The 17,431-nt window shown below is 31.2% G+C and overlaps 1 protein-coding gene and 1 long non-coding RNA gene across 2 annotated transcripts in view; both read left to right on the top strand.

The window, feature by feature from the left end:
• Positions 1-9,920, top strand: part of LOC128158707 (beta-1,4-N-acetylgalactosaminyltransferase bre-4-like) — an 80,708-nt gene extending 70,788 nt beyond the window's left edge. Inside the window, exons 5-6 of the mRNA XM_052821649.1 lie at positions 6,538-6,633; positions 7,716-9,920. Of these exons, the coding sequence (XP_052677609.1) occupies positions 6,538-6,633; positions 7,716-7,857 (238 nt within the window). The 3' untranslated portion in view covers positions 7,858-9,920. The remainder of the gene's footprint in view (positions 1-6,537; positions 6,634-7,715) is intronic.
• Positions 9,921-12,356: 2,436 nt separating this feature from the next.
• The window catches only part of LOC128157788 (uncharacterized), a 10,444-nt gene continuing 5,369 nt past the window's right edge, over positions 12,357-17,431 (top strand). The window contains exon 1 of the long non-coding RNA XR_008239861.1: positions 12,357-12,679. This is a non-coding gene — a long non-coding RNA (uncharacterized LOC128157788). The remainder of the gene's footprint in view (positions 12,680-17,431) is intronic.

The raw sequence follows: 17,431 nt of genomic DNA, 5'->3' as shown, positions 1-17,431 counted from the left end.
CAGAGTTAGATTAAGCTTTAAAAAGTTCTTTAATTTTGCTAAATGATAAAATATCAAATTATCGCTTAGAAAAAAGTTATCATAAAAAGACTTACTAGCCCTTTTAGCCCCTAATTTGAGGGGCCAGCCCTTTTTTCTTTATAACAAATAAAAGGTCTTGCAAATGTAAACATATTTTGTTCACATGTATTCACGAATTGATAAACGTTTTCGAGATATCTGAACAGCTGTATTTTAGGGGCCGACCCTTTAACTCCTTACCAGGCAACCAACAAACATTTTTAGTTGCCATATTGTTAAGAACATTATTCTTAACATTTTGTGTTCTATATTGCTTTTCAAATTATTTCGTCTTTTTCAGATATTAATGATCAAAGTTTTGAACTTCTGGCCCCTTGAAACCCCTAATTACGTAATATATGACTTGGCTATGGTACTGTAAAGATAAACAGCTGTACAGTGAACATTTTTGCTTCTGTAATTAATAACAAATTTTTGTTCAGTAAAGAGTTATTATAAGAAGATTTTAGAGCCCTCTTGGTCCCTAATTTGAGGGGCCAGCCTCTTTTTCTTGATATCAAATTAAAGGTCTTGCAAATGTAAACATATTTAGTTCACCAAGTGTTCACAAAGTGTTTACTGTTCTCGAGATATCTGTACAAATGTGTTTTAGGGGCCGACCCTTAAACTCCTTAATGGGGCTGTCAAAAAAAGTTAAGGTGGCATATTGTACAGAACATTATTTTGAGCAACTTTTGTTCTACATTGCTTTTTAAAATGTTTCTACTTTTTCCGATATAAATGATCAAAGTTTTGAACTTCCGGCCCCTTGAAACCCCTAATTACGTAATATATGACTTAGCTATGGCACTGTATAGATGAACAGTTGTACAATAAACATTTTTGCTTCTATGATTGATAACAAATTATTGTTCAATAAAAGGTTATTGTAAAAAAACTTTAGAGCCCTCTTGGCCCCTCATTTAAGAGGCCAGCCCCTTTTCCTTGATATCAAATAAAAGGTCTTGCAAAAATAAACATCTTTTGCATTACAATATTTAAGAAAATATGTATACATTAAAAAATATTTCAGAAAATGTTCAAAAATTTCGTGGAAAAATTTGGTGCTTATTTTCAGGTTCAGGTGAGCATCAAAGCCTTGCACAATTTTCATAAGTGAAGGCAATGGGGTACATCTACATACATTTATCTACAATCCCTGAAAATTTCAAGCTTCTATCTTGATTAGTTTCGAAGGAGATGCGTGGACAAAATGACCCTTAAAGATTTACAAAATCGTCAGTTTCTGAAACCGGATGTGACGTCATAAGTTCAAATTTTAATAACCTCGAGTATTTACAATACCAAACAAGTTTTAAAAATTTCGTGGAAATCGGTTGAATAGTTTTTGAGATATAAGCCACAAAATAAGTCAGACGAAGAATAATGATAATGAAAAAGAATCCGAAGAAAAACAATAGGGTCTTCCGTTGGAAACGGAAGACCCAAAAAAGAAACCGAAGAATAACAAGAGGGTCTTCCGTTGAAAACCTAATAAAAAAGAAACGGAAGAATAACAAGGGGGTCTTCCATTGAAAACGGAAGACCCTAATAGGAAAAGTGAAAAAGAAACAATAGAATAATAGAAGGGTCTTCCGCTGAAGACGGAAGATCCTAATAATAATAAAACGAAACAAAAGAATTACAAGAGGGTCTTCCGTTGGAAACGGAAGACCCTAATAAGAATAGGGAAAAAGAAACAAAGCAATAACAATTATAACAACTAGAGCAAAGCTCGTTGCAAAGCAACGAGTGTGTCTTCCGTTAATGTCGGAAGTAAAGCTGGAAGTTCCTGTAAGAAGCAGAGCTCTTAAACCAATACCAAAGGTAACTAAAATAAAAAGATGAAAAAAATGGAATTATTCCTGGTACGACTTAACAAAATACGAATGATTTTATGTACGACTTAACAAAAACCTTTCCGATTTCAAGAACGACTTAACAAAAAAATCCGAATGTGTTCAAGTACGACTTACCAATTATTTTTGGTACGAGTTAATTTTACTTTTAACATTACGCTATTTTTTAAACCATGGACACGGAAACAAAATTTCCGGAAAAATCAATATTTAAACCCCGATATCTCTGTAATGCATCGTCCGATTTAAAAACAGTTTTCGGTGATAGATTCAGCTTATAAATCTCTACAAAATACATATCGGTTTTTATTTGATCGAAAAATTCATTTTTTCGAAAAATTTGATTTACTTCCGGTTTCGACCGGAAGTGACGGATTATCATTTCCAGCCTTATTACAGAGGCAAAACGATCAATATATAAGCTCAAAAAAATTCAACTTTTTTTCTTAAAGCGTTTTTGAAAAAAGTCGCGGACAAAATGACTTTTTGAAAATTTTAAAAATGACGTAACGTAAAAACGGAAGTGATGTTGCTATAGAAACTTTAACATCTTTGGGACACTATAATTGCACATTATCTCTGAAAGTTTCATAAAAATCGGTTGAAAACTTTTTGAATTATGAAGCCGAAAAGAAGTCAGAAAAAAGAGAAAAAGTATAATAATAAAAAGAAACCGAAGAATAACAAGAGGGTCTTCCGTTGAAAACGGAAGACCCTAATAAGGTTTTCCGTTGGAATAATAATTCCTTAAGGAAAGTGAAAAAGAAACAATAGAATAATAGAAAGGCCTTTTGCTGAAGACGGAAGACCCTAATAATTTAAGACTGTTTTTGTCTAAATCTTAATGTACGAGTGTTTTCAACTTGTACTACAGTCCAACAACCACTTTATGTTGAATATTTTAGTTAAAAAACAGAAAACAACAAAAACAAATGGAGAGAAAGAAATAGAGAGAAAGAAGAAATCTTGGCTCCGGCATAACAGTCATTTCATTGAAGGTTCACGTCAAAACATGGCTGACGCGAAATAATTCCCGAATTTCTCTTTGAATTTGGGGCGTTTCCGCCCGGGACAGGAGCTGAATTTTTGTATGAGATGAGGAACGATGTGTGAGATGCCTGACTACACAAGTTTGGTAACAGTGCGAAGTCATTTGAAATATTGATGCGTGTTTTTGTCTGGAGGGGGGTGAAAAGACCCGAGCTTGATTTTCGTCGTAAATAAATCGAAAGTAGAATTTTGAGGTGTGGATCTCGGAAACGGTTAACGATAATTAGGGGAAGTAAAGTCCTAAAGCAATGACTGATGCATTTTACACATGTATTTCAGTGTTGAGATTTTTTTTCGTGTCGTTTACTATTGTGTTTGACTGTTTTATTTCAACAGGATTGATAAAATCATTAAAAATGTAGAAACAACGAAATCAGAAACACGTAAATTTATTAAATTTATTGTGACAGTAATTTCCACAGTTTTAACATTCATTAGTAGTTCACACGCTATCGTAGATACAGACTAAACGGAAAACAAGAAATATACATGCAACAGAAATATTACGCAGCTGCTTACATCCCTTGTACTGTGTAAATTTGAAGTCCCCGTACAGACTATAAACGCCGCTTGATCTCAGGAATTTCTTCTGTATTGTTCAATCCGCTGCATAATTGGCAGACAAAAAGAATGGGGTCCGAGGTACATTTACACAAAATTTCATTATGATTGAGTGAGGGGCTCGGGAGTTAAAATTTTTTTCTACAGTACATGTCAAGCACGCCAATCGAAACTCAATTGTCCAAAAATTCAAAACTCTCTTAAAAGTGAACGAATTGGTCTGGTAATTAGTACAGTAATCTAGAATGGATCTAGCTTGAAAATAAAGGTCCAAGATGAAAGATTCAGTAAAATCAGTCCAGAAAAACTTAATGATTTTGTGAATAGGGGGGGGGGGGGGTCGGTGCGTGTAGTGTGTAAATTTTATTTCTGCGTATAGGCTATAAGCGCCGTTTGATTATTCTGTATTGTTCAATCCGCTGCATATTTGGCAGACAATAAAAATGAGGTCCGAAGTACATTTACACAAAATTTCATTAGGATTGAGTGAGGGGCTCGGGAGTTAGAATTTTTTTCTACAGTACATGTCAAGCACGCCAATCGAAAGTCAAATGTCCAAAAATTCAAAACTTTCTTAAAAGTGAACAAATTTGTCTGGTAATTAGTACAGTAATCTAGAATGGTACTAAGTTGATATCAAAGGTTCAAGATGAAAGATTCAGTAAAATCAGTCCAGAAACACTTAATGATTTTGTGAATGGGGGGGGGGGGTCGGTGCGTGTAGTGTGTAAATTTTATTTCTGCGTATAGGCTATAAACGCCGTTTGATTATTCTTAATTGTTCAATCCGCTGCATATTTGACAGGCAATAAGAATGGGGTCCGAGGTTTATTTTCACAAATTTTCATTAGAATTGAGTGAATGGCTCGGGAGTTAGAATTTTTTTGTACAGTACATGTCAAACACGACGATTGAAACTCAAATGCCAAAAAGTTTATAACTCTGTTAATAATGAACGAATTGGTCTGGTAATTAGTACAGTAATCTAGAATGGTACTAAGTTGATATCAAAGGTCCAAGATCAAAGATCAAGTAAAATCGGATCAAGAAACTAAATGATTTTATGAATGGGGGGGGGGGGGGGGTGGTCGGTCAGTGACTTCTATATTAAACGGAGAATATTAAGTTCTAAATATCACATATAACACAATTTCTAAACAAAATACATATGCTAGAACAATGTTTAAGCGTTGTTTTAAAGATGTAACTTTTGATTTTTTTCAACATGTAAACTTTATTTCGGTATGAATACATAGCTATGGATCTCAATACTCAAATACGGGGAAAAGCGATATTATTGTAACTTCTTTTACTAAATCAAAACAGAAAAGAACAGAATCCATCATGTTAAAGATAAAAAAAAAATCAGATCTAAGCACAAAAAGAGGGGGAAAGAAATTCGGCACTCGGGGCTCGAACCCGGGTCGCCTAGGCACATGACCACGACTCTAACGTCTGAACTACTCGGACTCTCGCTTATGGACTTTGATGCCTAACATTTAGAAAATGCGTCATTTTGGCTGCTATTTATACCTGGGTCCCGGCCTTTAAGTGTACTGAAGATATTGGTAAAAGTTTCAGGTCTCTTTCATTTCGTACAATAAAGGCAATGCCTCTGAAATTGTGCAAAGATATGAGCCAAGCGCTATATTTTAAAATTTCTTAAGATGCACTACTACATCCATGAAACAGATTTTTCTATCACCTTCATTTACAGATTTCCAAATGACTTTGACCTTTGACCGTTATGTCATTTGGATCGGACAGGTAGACGCTACCATTCAAGGTGGTCTCGATTCTCTATGACGAATAGTAAAAATAAAGTTGGAAGTGTTTTTATTGAAATTTCAATACTTTCAGGGCTACGTGTGTATAACTGCAAGAAGGGGGTCCCAGGTCCTTTCGGTATGAATAGATTGAAAAATCTTCTAAGTGTATAGAAGACACTTGAGGAAGGTCCAAGTCTCTATATCTTACATGTATGGTTTGTATGGTTTCAGAGGAGTAGCGATAATAAGTATTTCCTACTCAAAGGGCAATAACTCTGTAAGTTCTGGGAGCTTTAAGAAACAGTGCCATTTAGTACCATAACTTTTAATGGCCAATTACATATATTTTTAATTGTTTAGATAACCCTAATAACAAAATAGTCACCTCGAGATAAATAGAAGCAAAAATGAATGAAACACAGAAAGAAATCAAAAGGTCTTACACCTGGAAGCTAGAAAGACCTAATAAAAAACATTAGGAATAAAAAGGTTTTTCACCTGAAAGGTGGAAACACCTAATTATCCCCTTTATACGTTTTCACTAGAGATTACATCTTTAAGCGACATCGTAGGAAAGGACTATGTGCGGTTTGGTCAAATATCTGCCCCCGATTTCAACCAATTTTTAAATAGTATCGTATAAGAATGAAATCTTCACAAATCATTGTAAAGAGGATGCCTATAACTTTAATCTTGATTTTAGTCATTATTGCTCACTCGCTTTTTATCTATGACGTCATCTTAATAACATAATTCCCGCAAAGTTGCAAACAAATGAAGATATTCTCATTTTTGCTCTATATTTTGCATTCGGAAGTATAGAGCGCAGGTCTGCTCAAGTGCAATTTTAACATATGTTTTACTTAAGATAGTTATACATATTATACTAAAAAATGGTACTTGAGCAAGCCTGCGCTCGATATTTCCCAGTCGAAAAACCATCGGAAAACACCCATATTTTGCTACAAAACATTAATTTATCAAAATAATGCAATATTCATGACGTCATTTCTACGTTATGACGTCACTGTGGTGATAACCTTTTACACCTTTATTTCCAATATGATTTTAACTATCTTTCATCTTATTTTAAAGCTCTTTCTAAAACTTTGATTTTGGGGGGCAAAAATTGCATAAAACCGCACTTAGTCCTTTGCTATAACTTTGTATTTGCATAGAATAAAAACAGTTATGTTATATTTTCTAAGTATGCATTAAAAAAGATATACCTTTTCCAGAATAATATGGGCGAAAATGTCGGCGAACCAAGCAATAAATGGAGTTGGCAGATATTCTTCTCTCCGTCACAAAGACGCAGTTAAAAATCCAAACAGGTATTATTGTGAGATGTATATCTCTCTCTCTCTCTCTCTCTCTCTATCTATCTATCTATCTATCTATCTATCTATCTATCTATTTATCTATCTATCTATCTATCTATCTATCTATCTATCTATCTATCTATCTATCTATCTATCTATCTATCTATCTATCTATCTATCTATCTATCTATCTATCTATCTATCTACATGTAGCTAGCTCAACAACTGTATATCTTGAAATAGAAGTTTGAAATATCTTCTGAATAATATCACATACTTCTTTTAATAAGCTTTTGATTTTTAGTTGCAAATTTGAATTGACCGGGAAACTTTAATTATTTAACCCTTAGGCTAATTATTGTTAGTAATTACTTCGACTATGAAGGACGAAACACACATCTTTTCTTTTGTTTATTTAAAGAACGACATTTACATATGGCGAGTGTAATCCTTATATTTCTTACGCTTACGGAAGCATGCAGTCAATTCATACCTCTATGGAAATAGCTAGCCAGACTAAAATCTACATGCCCCTTTTATCGATTGGTCAAAACCTACTGCAACCTACTGCGACGATTTGGCTGTTTCTTTTACTTAACGAACTGATGTACTGTAACAGTCTTAAATAATTGAATTTTACTTACTTTTTTACAATCAATTTATCAATTTAAAAAAAAAATGATGTAAATGCAAACAATAAAATGCTTACTTTGATGATTCATTCGGGTTATAACGGTAGTGATTATTAAAGAAAAAAAATTACATAACCCTGGCACCTGGGTCACGATTGGACTTTGATTAAATATAATTTTTTAAAAACATTTTGTTTGAGTTTTATATATTTATTAGCGGGCCAGCCTTTCAAGGAATATATCTCTTGTCGGTCGAAAATCGTAATTTTAAAATCTAATAATATTTATAAAAAGATAAATTAGTAGGGGAAAAAACAAAGAAAGCAAGTATAAAATGTGTGTGGGTTGCAAATTGAATTAAAAGAAAATGTTTCTATGCTTGTTTCAAGTTAGTTTAACCTTCATGGATTTTTCCACATGTACATGTATTTCAGCTTCTAAAATCAGTTTGTTTATTTTTAGGAGTAGAATCTTAAATAGCGGGAAAGGCCGCATGTGGAAGGACGGACTCAATTCCCTAAAGTATAAAGTAATTCAAAAGACGTACAAAAAACTGTACGTCCATATTACTGTAAAGCCATGTGAAAACGACTCTGTGTGCTAACAAGGCAATTAATCATGAACATACTTATATTTGTTGGGAGTTGATTTTTTTTCAAGCAAACTAATTCATTATACCTGTAAATTGTCAGATTTTAAGTGGTACAAAAAAAGATTTTTTTAGAGTGGTATGTACTCTTACGCCAGAGTTCAATATTGGTTGGATACAATTCTTCAGAAATATTTCGATCATTTCTACATAAAGCATCTTAGGGTTATATGACATTATTTCTATCTTTAAATATTGTACAACATGATTCATAGGGGTTTGTACGTTTATAATTCGGAATTCTTGTCAGAAAAAAACTCAATAATTCATGTTAGAAAACATGTAAATACGTATTCAAATAGAGCTAAGAAACAACTTGCCGTGCAAAATTACAAATCGTTGGTTTTAAAATGAATAATAATCAATAAAATCAACTCCCGTCAGTTCATCATTACTTTTATTAATGCATGTGCTTTTACAAAAACGGGAATATTGGTAAGGGGAACAAAATTTCACTGATGCTGTTGCACAGGAAGATAAGCAAGAAAAAAACAGCAAATCACTGATATTTTATACATGTATGTACATGTAGTTGTAGAATAATTATTAAACATATACCTACATGTACATGAATATGGAAAACTTTGGGTTAATGGGAATATATATTAACGTGAATTTTCTAAATAAGAAGAACAAATCTGCAGTTATGAAAGACAAGTTTTGTTTGTACATGTACAACATGGTATTATTAGGTTAGTAAATCATTTTGTGCATTTGTAAATTTAAAAAAGTAATGCAATAGCTGAGGCATTATATAAAAATATATAATGGGGTTTTATTGTATAATCTTTTAATTGCAATGTTGGTGAACGAAAATGAGAAAATTTATATCCATTCTTGTTTTCATTAGGCTTTTTTATACACATGTATATATCAATTATTTAGAGGATTTTCTTTTAGATAGTTAATGGATAGTGTTAGATATCTGTTATTTTTTATAGTGGTATTGTTCAAGACGAGTGGTTAGTTGGAATTGTAGAGCCTATTTAAAAATCAAAACAAAGGGGGTCCTTCGAAACCAGAAAATTAGCGTCTTATAACTATCTAATGCTGCCTTGGTAAACTTTTAACATCTATTTTAGGCACACGGCTAAAGGCATGTGCAAATGAGATTAATATAATAAGTGAAAGCCAAACTCGTTTCCAAAAAGGCTATTCTGTCCTAGATCATGTATTAATTTTACAGTTTTTATCAGAAATTCTAATGAAACAAAAAAAAATTAGTTTGTGATTTCATTGAATTCAAGCAAGCATTTGGCACTATTTGGAGAAGTGGATTATAATACAAAATGTCAGAAAAAATGTTATAACTAGAAAATATTTTGTTTATATCAAAATATGTATCGGGTATTAAATCTCTTATAAGTATGGATCGTATCATGTCTGATTTTATAAGCTGAAAAAGCTGTAATGTTAGAGTTCGCCAAGGCAAAAATCTATTACCATTTTTGTTTTCGTTATACAGTGTATATCAGTGGTTTGGAAAATTTCGTTTTGGATTAAAGCATTGTAGGTCTTAAAGAATGTTTGTGATGCTATAGAAAATAAATTATTATTGTATATATGAAGCTTTTTTATCCTTGTTTATGCTGATGATACTGTAATTATGGTGAGACTGCCGTAGACCTCCAAAATGCACTGAATGAATTTTATCTATATTGTTGTTAATGGAAGTGACAAGCCAATACTGAAAAAAACAATATATTTTATTCTTCAAAAGGCCATCTTTCAAAAAACTTGTTTAATTACAATTAGTTTGCTATAAAAAAAAAGTCAAAGATTTTATTATAATTTATAAACTTTTTCAACAAGCAGAGCATATAACAAAATGATTGTGTCTGTTTAATCGAATTGCATCGTCTTGTTTACGCATCAAGGTCAGGTCAAGGTCAGTACCTTTTTTTTTTAGCTCAAACGATGATAAAACGAATGTTATTTATTCTGTAATATAATCTGCTGTTATGTGGACATCTGTTTAAGATATACTGTTTCTATCATTGAATAAAATTATAAACTAACATGCTTAGTTATTCTTTAACATTTATATCTGATTCTTATCATGGTCAAAATAATTGGAATTACGAACAGTATAATACAAACACTTGCCTTGGGCGTCATAAATTTTGACTGGTATATGCCACTTAGAATAATAGTAAAAACAGAAAGGAAACAAGATCGTTCTCGTTAAACATATCAATTCAAAGATGAATCATAAATCTAACCGAAAAATGAGTGAAAAAGTTTTGCAGCACTCGGGGCTTGAACCTGGGTCGCCTGGACCATGTCTACTACTCTATCTACTCGGACTCTCGCCTCAGGACTTTGACGCTTAATATCTCAAGAACACCTTGATCGATTTTAAAACAAATTACATATTCTGAATCAGTAAAACAGTCACTATCATCTAGTACATCTTCACTTCAATTTTTTAAATTATACGATTAAAATATTAATGCAGTTTCATAATTCCCCCTTAACCCCTCCGTTTCAGATAATGTATACAATTGTCAAAATTCTTTATAATGCTTAATAAAATGTTTTGCTTCTTCACTTACAGCACATTAAAGATTTAAGATTTTATTTCCCTAAAATCCCGAATAAGGTCATCAATGGATGTAGTAATGAGTTTTACAAACAGATATTGTTACGATCAACAACTTTGATTCTATAATGCATTGCAAAGTTTTGATCATTTTAAATTATGTGGAAGAGATTTTACGAGTGCCTTGGCCCCTTATTTAAGAGGCAGCCTCTTTATCTTGATTGCATTCAAAAGTCTCACAAATACTAACGTTTTTTGTTCTTACACCTATCTTAAATTGATGTTCATTTTTTGAGATACAAATGATTGAATATTTAAGGGACCAGCCATTTCATTCCTAATGGGGACATATATTGGGGTTTTAGTCAGTGGAATCGATTAGTATCATCAAAACAGAAATTTTCTCTTTTACAATGATTAACAAAATAAGTTTCTTGCTCTAGATATATTGCGTCAAATGTTAAGTAATTTGGCCCCTAAAAATCACTAATTACATGTATCTTATAAATGGGCGTGATAATGAATTTGTTCTGATGAATATTGTTACGATCAACAATTTTTCTTCTATAGTGCATTACAAAGTCTTTATCATCTTTAAGATATGAGTAAGAGATTTCACGAGTATCTTGGCCCCTTATTAAAGGGGGCAGCCCCTATTTTTTGATTTCCTTGAAAAGCTCTTAAGAATAGTAAACATTTTTTGTTCTTACACCGATCTTAAATTGTTTTACATTTTTGAGATACAAGAATTGAATATTTTAGGGGTCATCCCTGTAGATCCTTAATGGGGAAAAATGTTTTTCTCTTCCACAATGCTTAACAAAATATGTACCTTTTCTAGATATATTGCGTCAAAGTTTAAGTACTTTAGCCCCTAAAAATCCGTAATTACCTAATACATTTGCAATGTAATAATTTTTCCTGATATACATTGTTACGATCAACAACTTTGTTTCTATAATGCATTACAAAATCTGTATCATTTTTACGTTATTTGTAAAAGAGTATACGAGTGCTTTGGCCCCTAAAAAAAGGGGCCAGCCCCTTTTTCTTAAATTCGTTGCAAAGAACTTTTGATTATCTACCACTTTTGTTATATATGTTTTAACAAAATATCAACTGATAAAAAGATGCTTCAAGGAATACAACCACTTGCATTAACCTAATAGGGCCTAACTTCAAGCTATACACTACATATACTGTATGTTTAAAAGTCATATATTTAATAGATTCTGAGATCATCTTCGCACAAAACAAGTCGTAAAATTTACAAAATCGCCGTAAATCGGTACCGGAAATGACAACGTCAAAAATTTCAAAAACATATATAATCAAGTCACGTTAATCGTCTCGGAGCAATTCTGCATTTGTATTGCTACATGACGGGTATATGGGGGGCATCTTAACTGTGGTGAAGGTTTGTTCCGAGACACAGTTAGATTATTCTAACAAGGCAGAGTGTAGTGAAATTAAAAGCATTATTGTAGTCTTAAAGCTTGGTTAATATGTAAATGTCAACAATAAGGTGTGTCGATGTACCTATTTCGTAAATGTCCAAAACATGTATCATATGCAATGTGAACCCGTGCATGCACGGGTCAAAATCTAGTGCATTGTAAAATGTACTAGTACGGGTTTCAATTTAACATAATAACTCCTACGGCAGTATACATTAAGAATTTTGAACATTATCAGTGATATATTAAACTGCGTATTTTTTGCGTAATTTCTACAATAAATCAAAGGATCAAAATCAAGGAATCATGTAACAGGGAAAGCCGTTTTCTTAAAACATCGTTAATTTAATTGGAATTACTTTTACTTCTAAAGGTTTCAAAAATAAGATATATAAAATGTCATACGCTAAAAACTACATATATATGATGTGTGTGTGTGTGTGTGTGTGTGTGTGTGTGTGTGTGTGTGTGTGTGTTTGTAAGCACCTGAATACCACTACACGAGTATGAATACACACGTTTTATCCCACTACATTTTTTCTTCCCACTACATGCACCCGTGTAGTGGGAAGTAAAATCGTTCGGAAACGTTATTTCTCATCGTACTTGATTCAAAAAATATAAAATTGTACTATGTTTGGGTTTCCGGTGTGTATGTGGATTTTTTGACACTCATCGTGGAGTCCATAAGAGTACTTTACACACTTTCCTCCATTGGATATAAATAGCGCATGCGCAATCGGAACTTCCTACTCGAAGATGGAAATAATTGTTTACAGTAAGTATCATTTTTTCTTCGATATCTAGGGAATTATATCATTCTATTCTAATAGATAAATCTGGTAAACGACTATAACAAGGTCAGGCATTGTCTTTCCTGTTAAGTTTTTCACTGATAAGAGAACACGAGATCTAATTTTGACATCATGCGAATGCCATATTCATAATCAAAGAAGGGATCGTAACTTATTTAGAATTAAAATGTGTCTATTTTATTTCAAGATTTATTTGAGTATGGAACAGATTATTACTTATATTTTAAGGGATATATCAGTACCTTCTTAGTGGCCGAAATTCGGCCCCATTCCTAATCAGAAATAGGTGATATTTCCTCAATTTAGCGGTATTTTTCCCAACTGGTTAACACTGAGTCTATATTTAATTCTTTTAAATTGATAATATGTATTAAAAGCAAAATATGTGATCTTTTAACCTCAATCAGCATAGCTTTTATCATAATACCTGTTTAAAAACATTCTGTAAACATTGCCAACTTTTAATCCTAATTTCCTCTATCTTTCTAAAAATCATAATGCTGTGTTCTGTGGAATCGTTATGCTGTTTCCACATACATGTACTTGATTGATATACCTTTTCAATTGTACAATTTCATTAAAAATACGGATGAATTACGTTGCATAATTATATTAATAGAAACATATTAGGAAAAGTTACTTTAAAAAAGTGATTTAGTAGGAAATACTGATTTTTATCATTAAAATGAAAAGTATGAGTTTTCTCATGGGGTAAATTTCAAAATAAATGATATTTACTTAAGCTAATGGTGATTATTTCTTAATATTAGTACGATCTGAGATAAATTTGGGTACAGATAATGATCCAAAAAGATTTAGAGGGTTTCCTAAGTGATTAAGTGTACAGATTGATTTAAGAACGTTAAAATGAAAAGTACAGGTTTCCTCATTGGGGTCTAAGTTCAATAGGAAAGGATTTTTGCTTAAACTATTGATGATTATTTCTTAACATTAGTGTAGTTTAGGATAAATTAGGGTACAAATATTGATTGAAAAAGATTTAGATGGTTTCCTAAGTGAATAAGTATACTGAATTCGTAACGTTTAAATTAAAATTATGGGTTTCTTCATGGGAGTCTAAGTTCAATAAAAAAGGATTTTTACTTCAACTAATGGTGATTATTTCTTAGTATTAGTGTAATTTAAGATAAATTAGGGTACAGATATTGATTTAAAAAATTAAGGGGGGGGGGGGTTTCCTAAATAAATACTATACTGATTTTAGAACGTTAAAATGAAAATTAAGGGTTTCCTTATGGAAGTCTAAGTTCAATAGGAAAGGATTTTTACTTAAACTAATGATGATTAATTCATAGTATTTGTGTAATTTAGGATAAATTAGGGTACAAATATTGATTGAAAAAGATTTAGGGGGTGTCCTAAGTGATCAAGTATACTGATTTTATAACGTTAAAATGAAAATTATGGGTTTCCTCATGGGAGTCTTAATTTAACAGAAAAGGATTTAACTTACACTAATGGTGATTATTTCTTAGTATTAGTGTAATTTAGGATAAATAAGGGTACAAATATTGATTGAAAAAGATTTAAGGGGTTTCCTTAGTGATTTAGTATATTGATTTAAGAGCGTTAAAATGAAAAATATAAGTTTCCTCATGGGGGTCTAAGTTCAATAGGAAAGGAATTTTACTTAAACTATTGATGATTATTTTTTAACATTAGTGTAGTTTAGGATAAATTAGGGTACAACTATTGATTGAAAAAGATTTAGATAGTTTCCTAGATGAATAACAATACTGAATTCATAACGTTTAAATTAAAATTATGGGTTTCTTCGTGGGAGTCTAAGTTCAATAGGAAAGGATTTTTACTTAAACTTATGGCGATTATTTCTTAGTATTAGTGTAATTTAAGATAAATTAGGATACAAATATTGATTTAAAAAATTTAGGGGGGGTTTCCTAAATAAATACTATACTGATTTTAGAACGTTAAAATGAAAATTAAGGGTTTCCTTATGGAAGTCTAAGTTCAATAGGAAAGAACTTTTACTTAAACTAATGATGATTAATTCATAGTATTAGTGTAATTTAGGATAAATTAGGGTACAAATATTGATTGAAAAAGATTTAGGGGGTGTCCTAAGTGATCAAGTATACTGATTTTATAACGTTAAAATGAAAATTATGGGTTTCCTCATGGGAGTCTAAATTTAACAGAAAAGGATTTGACTTACACTTATGGTGATTATTTCTTAGTATTAGTGTAATTTAGAATAAATTAAGGTACAAATATTGATTGAAAAAGATTTAAGGGGTTTCCTAAGTGATTTTGTATACTGATTTAAGAGCGTTAAAATGAAAAGTAGGAGTTTCCTCATGGGGGTCTGAGTTCAATAGGATAGGATTTTTACTTAAACTAATGATGATTAATTCATAGTATTTGTGTAATTTAGGATAAATTAGGGTACAAATATTGATTGAAAAAGATTTAGGGGGTGTCCTAAGTGATCAAGTATACTGATTTTATAACGTTAAAATGAAATGTATGGGTTTCCTCATGGGTGTCTAAATTTAACAGAAAAGGATTTAACTTACACTAATGGTAATTATTTCTTAGTATTAGTGTAATTTAGGATAAATTAGGGTACAAATATTGATTGAAAAAGATTTAAGGGGTTTCCTAAGTGATTTAGTATACTAATTTAAGAGCGTTAAAATGAAAAATATAAGTTTCCTCATGGGGGCCTAAGTTCAATAGGAGAGGATTTTTACTTAAACTAATGATGATTATTTCTGAACATTAGTGTAGTTTAGGATAAATTAGGGTACAAATATTGATTGAAAAAGATTTAGACGGTTTCCTAAGTGAATAAGTATACTGAATTCATAACGTTTAAATTAAAATTATGGGTTTCTTCATGGGAGTCTAAGTTCAATAAAAAAGTATTTTTACTTCAAAAAATGGTGATTTTTTCTTAGTATTAGTGTAATTTAAGATAAATTAGGATACAAATATTGATTTAAAAAATTTAGGGGGGGGGGTTTCCTAAATAAATACTATACTGATTTTAGAACGTTAAAATGAAAATTAAGGGTTTCCTTATGGAAGTCTAAGTTCAATAGGAAAGGATTTTAACTTAAACTAATGATGATTAATTCATAGTATTAGTGTAATTTAAGATAAATTAGGGCACAAACATTGATTGAAAAAGATTTAGGGGGTGTCCTAAGTGATCAAGTATACTGATTTTACAACGTTAAAATGAAAATTATGGGTTTCCTCATGGGAGTCTAAATATAACAGAAAAGGATTTAACTTACACTAATGGTGATTATTTCTTAGTATTAGTGTAATTTAGAATAAATTAAGGTACAAATATTGATTGAAAAAGATTTAAGGGGTTTCCTAAGTGATTTAGTATACTGATTTAAGAGCGTTAAAATGAAAAGTATGAGTTTCCTCATGGGGGTCTGAGTTCAATAGGAAAGGATTTTTACTTAAACTAATGATGAATATTTCTTACCATTAGTGTAATTTAGGATAAATTAGAGTACAAATATTGACTGAAAAAAAATTTAAGGGGTTTCCTAAGTGAAAACATACTGATTTTAGAACGTTAAAATAAAAAGTATATGGTTTTCCTCAATGGGGTCTAAGTTCAATAGGAAAGAACTTTTACTTATAAACTAATGGTGATTATTTCTAAGTGTTAATGTAGTTTTGGATAAATTAGGGTACAAATATTAATTGAAAAAGAATTAAGGGTTTCCTTAGTGATTAAGTATACTGATTTTATAACATTAAAATGAAAAGTATGAGTTTCCTCATGGGAGTCAAAGTTCAACAGGAATGGATTTTGACTTAAACCAATGGTTATTTTTTCTTAGTGTTTATGTAATAAAGTATAAATTAGGGATAAAAAATATTGACTGAAAAATATTTAGGGGGTTTCCGAGGTGAATAAGTATACTGATTTTAGAACATTGAATGAAAATTATGGGTTTCCTCATGGGAGTCTAAATTTAACAAGAAAGGATTTTACCTAAACTAGTGATGATAACTTTTTAGTATTAGTGTAATTAAAGATAAATTAGGGTACAAATATTGATTAAAAAATATTTAAGGGGTTTCCTTTGTGATTAAGTATACTGAGTTTAGAACGTTAAAATGAAAAGTGTGGGTTTCTTCATGGGGGTCTAAATTTAACAGGAAAGGATTTTACCTAAACTAGTGATGATAATTTTTTAGTATTAGTGTAATTAAAGATAAATTAGGGTACAAATATTGATTGAAAAAGATTTAAGGGGTTTCCTATGTGATTAAGTATACTGAGTTTAGAACGTTAAAATGAAAAGTGTGGGTTTCTTCATGGGGGTCTAAGTTCAACAGGAAAGGATTTTTACTTACACTAATGGTTATTTTTTCTTAGTATTAGTGTAATTTAGGATTAATTAGGGTCCAAATATTGATTGAAAATGATTTAAGGGGTTTCCTAAGTGATTTAGTTTACTGATTTTATAACGTTAAAATGAAAAGAATGATTTTCCTCATGGGTGTGTAAGTTCAATAGGAAAGGATTTTTACTTAAACTAATGGTAATTTATTGCATAGCATTTGTGTAATTTAGGATAAATAAGGGTACAAATATTGATTTAAATAAATTTAGGGAGTTTCCTTAGTGATCAAGTATACTGAATTTGTAGCGTTAAAATTAAAAGTATAAATTTACTCATGGGGTTCTAAGTTCAACA

This window comes from Crassostrea angulata, chromosome 8 (assembly GCF_025612915.1).
Source record: "Crassostrea angulata isolate pt1a10 chromosome 8, ASM2561291v2, whole genome shotgun sequence".
NCBI classification, from domain to species: domain Eukaryota; kingdom Metazoa; phylum Mollusca; class Bivalvia; order Ostreida; family Ostreidae; genus Magallana; species Magallana angulata.
Note: the sequence above shows the minus strand (reverse complement) of the source record. Positions and strands in the feature narration are given on the sequence as shown.